The sequence below is a fragment of the Martes martes genome (genome assembly GCF_963455335.1).
Source record: "Martes martes genome assembly, chromosome: 6".
Lineage (NCBI taxonomy): Eukaryota > Metazoa > Chordata > Mammalia > Carnivora > Mustelidae > Martes > Martes martes.
In genome coordinates, this window is record NC_137893.1 from 117,900,464 (window position 1) to 117,916,806 (window position 16,343).

Below are 16,343 nucleotides of genomic sequence, written 5' to 3' on the forward strand. Positions count from 1 at the left end.
TATCATTTGATAACAAATGAATTCCTATATGGTACTGTGAATCAACATGAAGGGATGCCTAGCTGGCTCAGTTAGTTAAGGGTCTGACTCTTGATTTGGGCTCAGGTCATGATTTCAGGTCATTGAGCCCCAAGTCAGGCTCTGCGCACGGAGGGGGTTGGCTTGAGTTTCTCTCCCTCTGCCCCTCCTCCCAACTCTTGCTCTCTCTCAAATAAATAAATCAGTCTTTAAAAAAAAGGAATTGATGCAGAGAAAGACAATTATCATACGGTTTTACTCATATGTGGAGTATAAGAAATAGCGCAGAGGACCGTAGAGGAAGGGAGGGAAAACTGAATGGGAAGAAATCAGAGAGGGAGACAAACCATGAGAAAGTCTGGACTCCGGGAAACAAACTCAGGGTTGCAGAAGGGAGTGGAGTGCGGGGATGGGGTAACTGGGTGATGGGCATTAAAGAGGGCACATGATGTGTTGAACACTGGGTGTTTTACGCAACTAATGAATCATTGAACACTACATCAAAAGCTAAAGATGTACCTATGTGTTGGCTAATTGAACTTAACAAAAAAATGAATCGACATGAAGTTTTGAATAGTTATCCATTCACCAAGGTCACTAACCATAAAAAATACAAAATCAACTTCAACAACACATTTCAAAACAATCTCAAGAGGAAGATAATTTGATTTGATCTTTTTGTTTTAAGTAGGATCCACACATAACATGGGGCTTGAACTCACGACTCTTTGATTAAGAGCTGCATGCTTCACCTGACTGGACCAGCCAGGACAGGAGGAAGATGGTTATGATGTCTCTATTGTAGTTTTTTCCCTCTTATTCCCAAATCCCTCATATGTTGGGACTTTCTGGGTCACATTGATCCTGACACTTTCCCACATCCACTCCCAGTGGTTCTATCATTTTCTCTCCCAAACAGAGATGCCCATTCTGACATTTTCTGGTCAGCTGAGCCCCCTTGAGCAGTTTCACCTCCACCCCTTCTCCCTCCACCGGAAAGGGAAGTAAGTCCTGGACTCAGAGCTCCTCCCTGCCCTGGTCTGCCTCAATCTCTCCTCACTGTCTGCCTCACAGGGTCCACTGCAGATACACCTTGAAGACATAAGGAGCCGGTCCCAAGTCATGATCCTGGGAGCCATTGTCCTGGCTGCCCTGCTGAGCCCGCAAGGAACTGGAGCCGTTAGGGGTGAGTGCTCGGGTGGGCCAGAGAGGGTGGGGACTGTAAGGAGACCTGTAGCCCACAGGTGCTTTTATGTCTCCCATTTTTCCTGTTCCCTCTTTTTCTCTTGTGTGAAGTCTTCTGCTTTTTGTCTTTCTGGCAACACTAAGAAGCAATGTTTATTGAACACTGACCAAGTGCCAGATCTCATTTCATTTTCAGAACAGTTTTATCAGGAAGGCATTTATTACTCTCATTCTAGAAATGAAAAGGCTGAGATCTAAGAGATGTCTCAGGAACCCCATGTCACAGTGCCAGTGAGTGAGAGCCATGGCCCTTCATCCTCTGGAGAGCATCTCTCTCTGTTGCTCTTGAAGTCCAGAAGTAAACTTCTTGTAATTGGAGTCTGCAATGCTTGTTTTTGCTTTCTCCTGCTTCATTTATTCCTCAGTCCCCTGCATTCTCCCTTTTGTCTCCTCACATCTCTGATGCTGCGAGAGTGGCATCCTTACAACCAAAACCACTGGTCACTTCTTTGTATATCTTACCTGTGTCACTAGTAATATTTGCAACGTGACCACTTCCTCCTTCCTGGAATCTTTCTCTTGTTCTTTGTCTTTGAGGAGCACACTTCCTCCTTGTTCTTCCTACTCATTAGTCCTCCCCCTTTCAGCCTTAAGGAAAAGTTTATTTAAGTGATCTCTACACCCAACGTGGGGCTTGAACTCACAACCTGGAGATCGAGAGTCACATGTTCTGACTGAGCCGCCCAGGTGGCCCCAGCAACCTTTTCTAAATGTCCATGTTTGTCTGGATGCAGGACCATACACTCTGACCCTGCTATGATGACTTTGTACAGTTCTTGGGTGACTCAATCCAAGCTTATAACTTCATCGACCATGAGGACTCCTAGTGTACATCACTAGCCCAGTCTAGCTTGAGATCCATCCATTATTTCAACCACCCTCAAATTAACTCCACTTTGTCTCCCAGAAATTCAAACTCATTATGTCCCCAAAAGAACATTTTATCTTCTTTCACTTCCTTCTCCTTCATTACTTTTCCTGTCACTGATGCCATAATTCTCCACGTTGCCTTGGTATTCTGGACTCCACTTCATATCCCTTCTTCCACCATGGCACTTAATGATTCCTGTGGCTTCTCATCTCTCCAGTGCCATTAAAACCCATCTTTCCTTCTCCTTACCCCATGCTGTTGCCCCATCTACACCCTCATCACTTTCCACTTGTTTGCTGAAGAGTCCTGCCAGTCTCACTTACAAACGAGCCTCTTCCAATCCATCTTCTCTATAGCTGTCACCTTCAAGTAGAAATCTTATCGTTACAGTCTTAAGATCCTTCAGTTATTTCCCTGGGACTGTGGATCAAATTCAAACATCTGCAATTAGCAAACAAGGCAGGTCCCAGTGTAGCCCTTACACAACCTTTGAGCTTCAGTCGGTATCCAAGGGCTCTGAATCCTTCAAGAAGTCCCATGCCTTTCTGCTCCTGTGTCTCCTGTGAGAGATGCCACTTACCTCTATTTCTGATTTGCTATCTCACATAGAGACCATCTCTAGGAAGCTTAATTCAGTCTCATTCTAATGCTTTTCTTTTGCTCCCAAGTAGCATCTGCATACACCTTGTGATAACACAGCAGTGATGAAATCACACATATACTAATCGTCTTTTCTTTGTCTCATTCTTGAGGACAAGGACCATGTCTTCTGAGTTATATCCTTAAGTGCCTGGAGAATGAAAGTTCACAATGAAGGCTTTTTTGACTGAATGAAAATGAACATCTGTAAGACTGTAATTTGCTTCACAGTGCAGAGGCTAGTTTTAAGAATTTGCAAAAGCAATAAAAATGAGATATCCTAAGGTGAACAAATTATGTCCATATAATAGCCACGTCTATACTGTTTTTTTTCTTTTTTCTTTTTCTTTCATCCTTTCTGTAGGTGAGTGATTTTCCCTAAGCATTTTTGCGAGACAGTGAATCCTGTCACTAGAAGTGTCCAGGGAGAGGATAAGTTCTCCTCGTGCTGGAGCTGCAGGGTGAAATCTTTCAATCAGGAGTTGGACCAGTGAACCCCGAGTGTCACTTCCTCTTGGTTCCTTTCTTTTTCTCAGCCCCAAACTCTCTCATTTTTATTGTTTTATTGTAATATTAATAGATTTTTTTCTTTTGTTAATCTCCCTTCCTCCCTCCCTCCCTCCCCCTCTCTCTCCTTTCCTTCCTTCACTCCTTTCTGGAAAGGGTAGACTTTTAATAACTGCTTTTATCACCAGGTTAAGTCATGCAGTTACAAAGTAGTTAGAAGTTTCTGAAAGGGCATTGTTGCTGCTGTTGTTGTTTTTAAAGCTCATTCTTACATAAATAATATCTAGTACTTCATCGGGACCCTACTGTTCAAACCTTCACTGCTTCTTACACATCAGGTAAAACGAAGATGCTATCCCATAGGTGTTTCAAATTCAACGATCTTTATTTCCAGGGGGAATTACCTTTAACAGCATAAAGTCAACAAGAAAATTTGTGAATGTTGTGTGAATGATAACACTTTAAAATTTAATTTGCCTTAAATGAAGGTGTTGTGGACAAAATTACATAATCAACCATTTTTATTCTAAAGCTAAAAAAGTAACTGGAAGTCTATAAATGGCACCAAGACTCTGGACACCTTTTTATTTCCTTCACAATTAAAAAAAATTTCCACTCTGATGGATTTTTATTCCACTCTCCCCTCTCCCCCTACCCACTCTGTGGCTTTATCACTAATTTTATATGTCTGGTCCAACAAGGATTCTGAGATAATTGTGCATGTGGGTGAGGAGATGATTCAATCTTGACTCTACCAGGAGCTGTGCTACCCTGGGCCAGTTACTTAACCTCTGTGGGCAGGTCCTTAACATGCAAAAGAATGCTTTATGCGGAGGTGTGAAGATGCAAAGAATAAATAGAACACATAGTAAGTCCTCCATAGATATTACTTTATTATTGTGTTCAGTGTGACTGTTATTGTACTGGAGTGATGGATGCTTAAGTTTTCAGGAACAAGGGAAACAACCTAAATTCTCAGTAAGTCATTTCTCTCATTGCTTCTTCCCATTTCTTTTTTTTTTCATTTTTCATTTCTCATTTTCTGTATTATTCATTCATGTTATTACTGTTTGCTTCCTATGTTCTGTTTCCTCTCTTACATAATCACCTGTTCTCCCATCTCCCTTCTTCTTCATGCAGTGGGCCATGTGTCAGTGTATGCCGAGTTTGTCCAGACACACAGACCCTCTGGGGAGTACATGTTTGAGTTTGATGGGGATGAGCAGTTCTATGTGGACCTGGATAAGAAGGAGACTGTCTGGCATCTCCCAGATTTTATTCATGCCTTTGACTTTGATGCTTGGAGGGGTATTGCTGACATTGTCATGGCAAAGAAGAACTTGAACAGCCTGATCCAGCGGTCCAACCACACCAGGGCCACAAATGGTACTGCTTGCTCTTGCTCGTTTCTCTACCACCCAACTGCAGGGATTTCTCTACCACCCAACTGCAGCCTCTCCATGCTTTATCCTCTGCTGCATAAAGAATGGGAGACTCAGGGGCGTCTGGGTGGCTCAGTGGGTTAAAGCCTCTGCCTTCGGCTCAGGTCATGATCCCAGGGTCCTGGGATCGAGCCCCCGCATTGGGCTCTCTGCTAAGTGGGGAGTCTGCTTCCCTTCCTCTCACTGCCTGCCTGTCTACTTGTAATCTCTGTCAAATAAATAAATAAAATCTTTAAAAAAAAAAAAGAATGGGAGACTCAGATGTCCACTCATGAATGAAACTCTCCTTATTGAATGAACAATATTAAGCCCACAAAGCTGGGTCCTAAGGTCATCAAAAGAATCATTTCTTCTTCTTTTTAAAAAGATTTTATTTATTTATTTGACAGACAGGGATCACGAGTATACAGAGAGGCAGGTAGAGAGGGGAAAGCAGGCTCCCCGCTGAGCAGAGAGTCCAATGCGGGACTCGATCCCAGGATCCCGGGATCATGACCTGAGCCGAAGGCAGACGCTTTAACCCACTGAGCCACCCAGGCACCCCTCATTTTCTTCTTATTCAAGAAGAGGTTGGGCTGGGGGAGACCAGTTAGGAACATGAGAAGCTATGACTTTGATCTGGGAGTTGGTGCGGGGGGGATGGACAAAAGATTGGCATGAGAGAGGTGGCCTCTAACCTGGAGACTATAGGGGTTATGTTGGTAGAGACCTTTGAGATTCAGTCAAAGACAGCAGACTTAGCAGGTTCTGTCTCTTCTCAGAGCCACCTGAGGCGACCGTGTTTCCCAAGGAGCCTGTGGAGCTGGGACAACCCAACACTCTCATCTGTCACGTGGACAAGTTCTTCCCACCTGTGCTCAATGTCACATGGCTGCGCAATGGGCAGATGGTCACTGAAGGTACAGCTGAGACCATCTTCCTGCCCAGCACAGAATTTAGATTCCACAAGTTCCACTACTTAACCTTCCTTCCCACGGCTGACGATGTCTATGACTGCAAGGTGGAGCACTGGGGCCTGGACCAGCCGCTCCTTCAGCACTGGGGTATGGAGCCCTGTCCCTTTGCCAGCGCTGTCCTGACACCATCTTTATTTCCAGGATCCATCTCTCTGCAGCACCTGCTTTCCTTAATCTCATGTGTCTTATTGTCACTTTATCCAAACCTCACTGGTGATCTCACAGTTTCTAACTCTTCATACTCCTACACCTGAGCCAGCTCCTGCTTTCTGTGCCTTCTAACTCTGTCTTTCCTTTGTGCCCCAGAGGCCCAGGAGCTGATCCAGGTGCCCGAGACGAAGGAGACTGTGATCTGTGTCCTGGGTCTGGTGGCGGGCATGGCGGGCATCATCACCGGCATCATTGTCCTGAAAACCAGGCGGTCTGACATCATCCCTGGGCGCAGGGGCTCCTGTGAGTTATCCAGAGCTGGTACCAGGGACACAGTGCAAAAGAGGAGGCAGCCCAGTGTGGGGGGTGGATGAGAAGGAGAAACACTTCAACAGGCGTTCTTTGAGCACTTTGTTATTTCAGAATCACTGGCTAGAGGAAAACAATACAATGATAAGACCATCGGTTGAGTTGCTTACTACTTACCAGGCCCTATTCTATATGCTTCTTATGTATTCACTTACTTATGTCTGGAAGTTGGTACCATTATTTCCCCATCATACAGAGGGGAAGCAGACATGAAGAGGGATGAAGGAGCCTGTCCAAGATCACCCAGTTTGAAAGGTACAGAGTCTGGATTTGAACTCAGGCCTTGGGACTCCAGAAGCTCAGTTGTGTTTTTTTTTTCACCCCCCTCCCTTCCTGAATCCTTAGTTTGTCTGTGCCTTCTTAACTGGAAATTTAATTTTTTTATTTTAATAAACATATAATGTATTTTTATCCCCAGGGGTACAGGTCTTCCAGAAGCTCAGTTTTATCCAATATGTAGATTATATATGTCATCTGCAGTCATTTTATTGCTCCCTGACAATCTTCATAAACTTGATTTTCTTCTGTTGTCATAATGATGTCTATGAACCTCTAATACTATGTTAAACGTGTAATTATTAAAGGACATCCTACCTTTTGCATAATCTCAAAGGGAATGCATTTAATTTCTCCATAAATATATTTGCTATAGACTTTTGTTTAATAAGCTTTACCATATGGTAAAACTGATCAAATTGTTTATGCAGTTATTGAGTTGAATTTAGTTGAAATTAATACAAATGTTCTTTTCTGGTTTACTGATTTTTTTTTTATCATATTATTGATTTTCTGACATTGAGACTTCAATGTATTCCTAGCTAGGTGTTTTGTGTGGTCTCAGCCTCTCCATGGTGATGTGACCAGCTAAGAATGCCTGGAGAACTCACCTGGGTCCCTACTACTTGTGGAGAGTCCCTACAGGCATTTTCCAGACAGGTCCTTGTGGTTCTTATGACCGCAGGACACTCCTCAGCGACAACCGTCAGGGACCTTTGAGAAAAACAAGATATATTAATTTATTACTCACAAGTCCTGGAGGGTATGTGGCCTGCCCAGAGCCACACAGTGAAGTTGTGGGGGGTGGAAGAGACATTGGGATTGAGGAAGGGGTGCCTCAGATTTCACAGGGTCACGCTTTATTGGTGAAATTTATCGGTAAAACGTAAGAACTAGAGTTAAAACACAGGAAGGGAGAAGCAGGGTCACTCAAGCAGATTGTTATCTAGGTCACCCAAGACTTTCTAAAAGGGGAACTTCATGGGGGCAGGGCAAGGGGGCGCAGCCAGGCTCTTTATTCTTTATCAGGCAATATGTGTCCTTTAGATGGATATCTTTGAGATGGGTGCCTTGGCAATCAGAAGCTTAATGTCAGGCACTGACATTACAATAAAATAAACTAATAGTCATGCTCTTACACTGTTCTAGTACAAATCTTATTTGATGGAAATGAATCATGCTTGTAATACATTGTTGGATTCAGTGACATGGCTGACATTAATCCATAATTTTCTACTCGTGTACTATCCTTAGCTGGCTTTGAAAATAAAGGTGCATCAGCACCATAAGATGATTCGGAAAGCTTTTGTTCTTTTCTGTGTTCTAGAATGACATGTACAAGAGAGGAACGATTTGTTTTTGAAATATCCTAGCTGCCACGGGCCGCTGGGAAGGTGTTCTTTGCTTTTCAAGCTGGTGTCTTTGATGCTATGACTCTATTTCAAGTTTCTATTACTCCCTGTAGTTTTGACCTTTTTATCTTTCTAGAAGTGTATCCATCTAATCTAAATTTTCAGATTTATTACAATAGAGTTGATCATAACAAACTTTTTTTCATTTAAAAATATCTGTGTTTATAGTTGTTTCTCCTTTTCATTCTGAATCTCCTACATTTTCCTTAACAGTTTTGCCAGATGAACCTATCATTGAATCAAACTTTGATTTTGTTTATCTTCCCTACTTTTTGTTCTCTAGTTCACTGAATTCTGCCCTTGTCTTAATTATTTACATTTTTTTCTTTTGCTGTTTTTCTACTTTCCCATTCTCTTAATGGAAATGATTATCACATTTGTTTTCGGGCTTCCTTTCTTAATACATTTGTTTAAAAGCTAGGCACTACTTTTGATATACAGGTTGTCACTGAGTACCGAGTGTTCCGTCATTTAGATTTTCATTCCTATGGTTATTTAATTGCATGTTTGGGGGTATACGGAGTTCATTTGTTTATTCTTTTTCATCAGTTTAGGATTCAATTGCATTATGGCCAAAGACCATATTCATGATATGATATTCATTTGAACACACTGAGGTTTTCTTTGTAGCTTAATGAATGTTGTTTTCATAGATGTGCCATGTGAGCTTGAAAACCATGTGCATGTTGTCGGTTGTGGAAATCTCTACGTAGTTATTTGAGCCTTTTACTTGTATTATTTAGATCTTTTATATCTTCGTTTACTTCCTTTTTGCTTCTGCTCTTAGTTTTGAGGATGTTAAAATCTGCAGTTTAATTTTAATATTTTTAATATTTTTAATATTTAGATTTTTAATATTCAGAGTCTTTCTCCACGTATTTCTGTCATTTGTTGCTCTTGTATTTTGAGGTTTTATTTTCAGGGAAATATATGTTCATTTTCATCGTAGTTCCTTGCTCTAGTTTTTTCACTTGTCTTTAATTCTCTTTTGGCAGATGTGAGATTTGTTATGTCAGTTATCTTTGTTTATCTGCCAGAAGTGTCTTTTTCCATTATTTGGTTTTGACCTTCAGTATTCATGTATTCTGTCTGACTTTGTTAGACTATGTAGAAGGTACAATTTGAGAGGCTCTTCTTTTTAAGTGGTTGGTTAGCTCATTCAATTTATTACAATTACTATTATGTTAAAAATTTACTATCATATTATTAAAATGTTTTATTTAATATACTTTATTCTTGTTCATTTTCCTCATCTCTCACTCCTAAAGGCTAGGCCAAATTCTGTTGCTATAAAAGTTGTATTTTCTAAATTTACTCATAAAATGGTTCATCTTAATGCTCTTAATTACACTGAATAGAACACTGCTAAATCCCTCTATCCTTCCTGCCCCACAAAAGAGACAAGCACTTTGCAGTATTTTTCGTTTCTCCCTATTATCACTACCTAGGATTTCCTTTGTGTTAATATTAATCACATTTTTAGTTTTCGTTCATTTAAAATAAAATTTTTCTTTTTTGAAAAAGATTTTATTTATTTGTGAGAGAGAGAGAGTGCACAAGCAGGGGGAGTGGCAGGCAAAGGGAGAAGCAGGTTCCCTGCTGAGCAAGGAGCCCGATGTGGGACTCAGTCCCAGGACCCTGGGATCATGATCCGAGCCAAAGGCAGGTGCTTAACTGACTGAGCCACCCAGGCATGCCACATTTTTCTTACTTTAAAAAAAATTTAGCCTCTGCTTTTTAAGATAACAGTAACTTTTTAATATTATTTGATCTTTCTTATTTTCCACATCTCTCTTAGATGTGTTTCTTCTTTGGGGGTGCTTTTTTAAAAAGTATTTTAGGGGCACCTTGGTGGCTCAGTCAGTTGAACGTCTGCCTTCAGCTCAGGTCATGATCCCAGGGTCCTGGGATTGAGTCCCACATTGCGCTCCCAGCTCAACAGGGAGCCTGCTTCTCCCTCTGCGTCTCCTCCCACTTGTGACCTGTGTGTGTGTGTGTGTGTCTCAAATAAACAAATAAAATCTCTTTAAAAAAATTTAAAAAGTATTTTGAAAGTGTGTCAAATAAATATGTCTTTTAAAATTTATTTTAAAATATTTTAAAAGTGGTTTTTTTGAATAGCAAAGCATCTAAGGTTGAAATGTTTGAAAGTATTCATGTATTAAAATGACTGTGTGGGCACCTGGGTGGCTCAGTGGGTTAAGCCTCTGCCTTCGGCTCAGGTCATGATCTCAGGGTCCTGGGATCGAGTCCCGCATCGGGCTCTCTGCTCAGCGGGGAGGCTGCTTCCTCCTCTCTCTCTGCCTGCCTCTCTGCCTACTTGTGATCTCTCTCCGTCAAATAAATAAATAAAATCTTTAAAAAAAAATAAAATAAAATGACTGTGTGTTGTGGGTATATATTTTGGGATTGAAAGTTCTTTTTCTTCAGTTCTATGCAAGTAACATCCCATTAATTGCTGCTGTTGATAGGAGTGATGTCTATTTTTTTCCAGCTCGATCTGCTCTATTTCTTTTATCAGTGGAACTGCTCACTCTGCAAGTGTTGAGAATGTTTTTATGAGAATTTTTTTGTCTTTGAAGTTCTTACAGTTTTTTATAATGTATTAAATGTGTGCTTTTTAAAGAGACGTGTTTTTTAAAAACTCTATTTGTCATCAATGTACTATGTCAAACTAAGTTATTTCATCTTTCTATAAAGCCTAGAATCTATTCTTTTTTCCAGACATTTCATCTCCTTTTACTATTTCCCCCACTTCCTAGTGGGGGGGGGGTTAGCAAGATGTCAGGATGTCCGCATTGAACCTCCATGTCTCACAGTTTTTCTTTTATGTTTCCTCTTGTTTAAACTTTCACACTGCCCTTGAGAGCATTTCTCAGTCTGACCTCTTGTTTATTAATCATTATTCAGTTGCAGAAGTCCCACTAGTTGTTTCATCTAAATATCCTTTATTCCAACCATTATTAGAACTCAGTATTTCTGCTTGATTCATTGGTTCCTTTTTTTTGCCTCAAATTACCAATATCCTTCTTTGCCTCTCTTTTTAAACCCTTTTACTGTGAACTAGCAGACATATGTAAGAAATATACAAAACATTAATGTACAGCCAATGATTATCAAGTGAACACCCATGTAACTAGTACCTAGGTCAGGGAATAGAACATCACCAATGCCCCAGAGGTCCTGTTTAGGGTCTGGGGGACCTAAAAACCTGGTCTTTAGGGATTGAGGATGCAAAGTTAAATAGGGAGTTGTAACCCCACTGTGTTTGTTGTATTGCAGGTGACAACACTTATGAGACAGAAGAGGACATAGGGGAATGCCCAGCAACAGATCTACTTTAAAGCTCCAGTGCCTCTGAATGTCTGTGCTCCTCAACACCAATGAGCGATGTCCCCAAAGACCCCTCCAATCCCTGCCTGTCTGTGATCCTACTCGCACTTAGCACCTGCAAAGGGCCTCATACATAGAAAGTACTCAATAAATGCTGAAATTTGATGTATGTGACAATTTAGTCCCCACACTGGATGGTCTATAGGCCCTGGTTTCCTCTGAGACTCCTCCCTACAGAGCATCCTTTCTAAGTAATTCCAGGGACCAACAAATACCTGTGTGTGTTAGACATTTCTGGTGCCTTCTTTGTGACTCCCCGGCCTTTCCTCAGTCTCTGTATCTTCAGTTCCCTAGGAGCACATACCTTGGACCTGTAATGTGGATGTAGTTATTGCAGTTTCTGAGCCTGCTGGGCTTAGAGAATGTTTGCTCTGCCCAGGTACTTCCCTAGCCTACAGCATGGGGTTGAGGACACAAGGATGGTTGGTGTCACCATGGGGTTGATTTACTCGGAACTATTCATCTCACTTTCTCCATCCTGCTGTGAACCTCCTTTGTTCACCCCCTTTTATTTTACCCAGAATTCTGACCACTTCTGGAATCTGACCCCCAGGGTTCCTCTCCTCCTCCAGGCAGCAGAAAAGATCCATTTTCTTGTTTTGCAGGAGTTTCCCAGAGTAAAGTTAAGCCTTTAGTGACTTCATGTCTTCTTTTCTACTACGTCATACTGTACCCATCCACTAGTCCTCCACCTTTACTTTAAGTAAAATTTTACTTATTTATTTATTTATTTATTTATCTTTACTTTTTTTTAAACTTTATTTTTCTTTATTCCCCCCCATATTTTTTCAGGGGTACCTACAACCATCTTCGCAGATCCCAGCATGTTAGCTGGTTTACTGATGTCTGAATCTCAATTGTCAATTAATGTCATGTCTCCTGCAGGGTCCCTGGGGCTGGAGCAAAGTATGGGGATATGGATGAGTACCTGTTTCAGATGGAGAGTTTTGTTTTGTTTTGTTTTTTAAAGATTTTATTTATTTGTTTGACAGAGAAAGATCACAAGTAGGCAGAGAGAGAGAAGAGGGGAAGCAGGCTCCCTGCCCAGCAGAGAGCTCAATTCGGGACTCGATCCCAGGACCCTGAGATCATGACCTGAGCTGAAGGCAGAGGCCTAACCCACTGAAGCACACAGGTGCCCTCAGATGGAGAGTTTTAACATAAACTGCTCACCATTCTATTACACATGGCCTTGGTGATGAACTGAAACTAGAAATTAAGAGGTGCTATGAGGACTTGATACAGAAACCTAGAAGTTATAATATAAAATTATGCATGAGGGGCAGCTTGAGGAGGATGCCACTTCCTGTTTCTTGCTTCCTCTCTGGTCCCATCCTAATGTGCTGGATGAGGGAGTTCTGGACATGGGGGATGTGGGGATGTGGCCAGCTGCAGTATGTAACCTATGGGCCTTAACCATGGCTTGCCCTCATCACTCTCCTCTGCTACTCTGGCCATCATTGGTTCCTCACTGGTTCCAACGACGGTTCCTGCCTCGTTCTGTGGAAGAGGCCCTTACCTGGAGCACTGATTCTACAGGGTGATCTTCAGATCTTGGACAATGCAGATAACCCTAATTTCCCTTTTCTGATTTTTTAAAAAAGGTTTTATTTATTTATATGACAGAGAGAGATCACAAGTAGGCAGAGAAGCAGGCACAGAGAGGGAAGCAGGCTCCTTGCTGAGCAGAGAGCCTGATGCGGGACCCAATCCCAGGACCCTGAGATCATGGCCTGAGCTGAAGGCAGAGGCTTAACCCACTGAGCCACCCAAGTGCCCCCTTTTCTGATCTTTGATGGATATTGAAATGTCATTTTGATGACGCTTTTGTGAGAATCTTGTCCCTCCAAAATCACTCCAGACCACCAGGTGCCATTGTCCCCATCACATGCACATTCTCATCTCCTTCTCTCTCTGGTGAGAATAGCAGTGCTTGCATGATGTCAGAGCCCCAAAGTCTTTCTCAGGGACTGGGCCCACATGGAAAACTCACTAAGGTCGTTCCCCTGAGCTGGATTCTCCAAGAGGAGCAGCTCTGCACTTCCCTGGGGTGTCTCTGCTCTGAACCAAAGGGGAGCTCAGCATCACCAAGGACATCATGAGGGCTGTCATCCCTGGGACCTCAGTGATCCTCAAGACCACCATCCTGGAGCCTGGGAAAGGATGGGGGCTGAGACACTTGCAGTTAGAGCAGCTCTCACTCAATAGGCCCCACCCCTAAGATGTATTAATATATTAATTTATATACTATATACTGTAATATTAAAATACTAAAGAAGATGAGCCTGGATGGCCTTCTATAGCCCCTGGCTGTGGCCAGATTCTGAAAAAGGAACCAATAAGCAGGAATTGTTACTCACTAGACAGAAGTGTGGTATAAAGCACATGATTCTTTAAGGTGTAAGATTCACTGAAGACAGTATAAGGAAAGGGATCCTCATTTTGAGCAACTGGGTGAGTCATAAGCCTTGATTTTTTAATATACTTTCTGCCCTAGGAACAGATCTCAAGGAATATCATTCCCACTCCATGGTGGAATGCTATCCCCCTTGCACAGACATGTCTAGGACAGAGCAAACCCTAAACAATGTGTTGAAGATCTAGGGGGATTAGACTCCCTGCCTTTAAACTCTGGAGTCCATCTTCTCTTTGCATTTCAATATTTTGGGGGTTCAGAATTTGTAAAAACCAAATGATCCCTTGCTCACTTACAGGTAGTTCTTGATATGTATTCCTGATTTTTTTTTTTTTTAACTCACTGTGACTAGTTTCCTCTTGTGTTGAACAGAGATTATTATGGAGCCTATGTCATTGGTTTATTGGGAAATCTAACTGGGATAATACTCTGTATTTGTGAATCTCTTAAAACCAAGCCTTGCGCATAGTAAGGAATCAAGAAATGTTCATTATTATACTGCAAAGCTAATTCAAAACAGAAAAACAGTTGAATAATTACAATACACAATTAATTTTAACAATATAAATTCTATCATTTTGTTAGTAAGTGCCAGGGGCTTTTACTACAGTTCTACATAAATTTATTTTTAAAAAAATTTATAAAGAAGAGTTAATTTTAGACTAAGTAGTAAAATATTAGAGAAATCTTGTATAAAGAAGATAAAAATTTCAAGAAGAAATAAAAGTAGTAATTGAAATGAAATAGTATTTTTTGCATTTTGATTCCATGTCTGGAAACATCAGAGTCCTCCAAGATTATCAAAGGAATGAAAGGGTAAAATATAACATTACTTAAAAATAAGCAAGTGGATTCTTATATGGTACAAAAAATCAACATAAAATTATGAAGAAAATTATCCATTCACCAAAGTTACTACAAATAAAAAATATTCCGGGATCAATTTCATAGATGTATTTCCAATTGATCCCATTAAAAGGAAGGTGATTGTCATGTCTCCACTTTTGTTCTCTTCCTCTTATCCCTGAACCCCACATAGGTTGGGACTTTCTCAGCCATGTCGGTTCTCGCCTCTTTCCCAGACGCCAAGATGTCCCTCCTGACGTTTTCTGGTCGGCTGAGCCCAGCTGAGCTGTTTCACTTCCACCCCTTCTCCCTCCACCAGAAAGGGAAGTAAGTCCTGGATTCAGAGCTCCTCCCTCCCCTGCTCGGCCTCGTTTTCTCCTCACCCCCTGGCTCACAGTGGCCACTGCAGAGGCACCTGGAACAGATAAGGAAAAGAAAACAACTTGAGTTATGAGGGTTAAATGGAGCAATGCGTGCACGTAACAGGTTATGGGAGTGACCGTGGATTCGCTGTGCTCAAGGCCCTCACTTAATCATCCAGTCCTTTCTGCAGACCCCAGCTATGCTTACTCCTGGCTCAGGAACCCCCAAGTCTGTACCCTCAGTCTCCACCTCTCTTGGAAATGGGGGAAGCTGGTCCTAGGCGGGGCATGATGGGAGGGGAGCAGCCCGAGAGGGGAGAGCAGTGGGAACTGACAAACGAGATGCAGATGCTGCTTGCAAGGAGCTAAGGAGAGAGGAGGCACCACCTCGGTGTGTCAGAGTTCTTCTGAGCGCTCAGTATGTGCCCCAGGGGTAATACTCTATACTTTATGCAAAAAGGACCACTTAGAACTTACCTGACTTTCAGGATAATTTCACACAAAACAGAAAACCCCAAATCACTTTGGATTGTAAAAAAAATGTTTAAAAAAGAGAACTGCATCGACTGCTTTGAGCATTTTAACACTGTGTGAATTACTAAGACAGGAGGCCTGGATGGTCTGATGGCTACAAACTTAAAGCATAAACCTGTGTCTTCTATAACTTGTTGCATTAAAAAGGCTAAGCCTTGTTTGGTCAAGGACTCTTCATCATGGTGTGCAAAGAAAAGGATTTATTTAAGTTTATTACATTATATTTCCAATTTTAAATTCTGATCTTAATTTGATTTCTTTTTAAAAAAGATTTATTTATTTTAGGGGCGGGGCAGAGGGAGAAGGAGAGAGAGAATCCTCAAGCAGATATCCCTGCTAGCTGCGAGCCTGATGCAGGACTCTGTCCCAGGACAAAGATTGTGACCTGAGCCACAATAATAGTCAGATGTTCAATCAACTGAACCACCAGGCACCACTTAATTTGATTTCTTAATGGTAATGATAAAATATGCTCTTCATAAGTTATATGTTGAATCAGTGCTGTGTGAAGATAGGTCATATAACATGAAATTCACCATCTGCTCATCCTAGAATAACTAAGAATGGTCCCTGACCTACAGGGATAAGGGTAACAAACATAAATCACTATCTTTGTGCAGCTCAAAGATAGAGGGTGAATTCAGAGGAGGTCCATGTCCAAACTGCCACCTTTCCCTTAGAGTCAGGATATCTCCTTTTCAGGATTTCCTTCCTGCCTGTGTATACACAACAATGAACTTCTTCATGAACTCCTAATCTTTACTAAAACTCTCAAACAAAAGCAATGGCAGAGATGGCTTGGGGAATATTTTTTTTTTTTTTTTGGCTTGGGGAATATTCTTAAAACAGACAAGAACAATGGCTTTTTAAAGGGAACTTGGATATAGGCCCTGAGAGAAAGTGTGCA

At 41.6% G+C, this 16,343-nt stretch overlaps 1 protein-coding gene across 1 annotated transcript in view; it reads left to right on the top strand.

Annotated features, from left to right (window-relative positions):
• The first annotated feature begins 4,425 nt into the window (after positions 1-4,425).
• The window catches only part of LOC308344382 (HLA class II histocompatibility antigen, DO alpha chain), a 38,618-nt gene continuing 26,700 nt past the window's right edge, over positions 4,426-16,343 (top strand). Inside the window, exons 1-4 of the mRNA XM_080805938.1 lie at positions 4,426-4,666; positions 5,484-5,765; positions 5,985-6,131; positions 14,777-14,867. Of these exons, the coding sequence (XP_080662064.1) occupies positions 4,480-4,666; positions 5,484-5,765; positions 5,985-6,131; positions 14,777-14,867 (707 nt within the window). The 5' untranslated portion in view covers positions 4,426-4,479. The remainder of the gene's footprint in view (positions 4,667-5,483; positions 5,766-5,984; positions 6,132-14,776; positions 14,868-16,343) is intronic.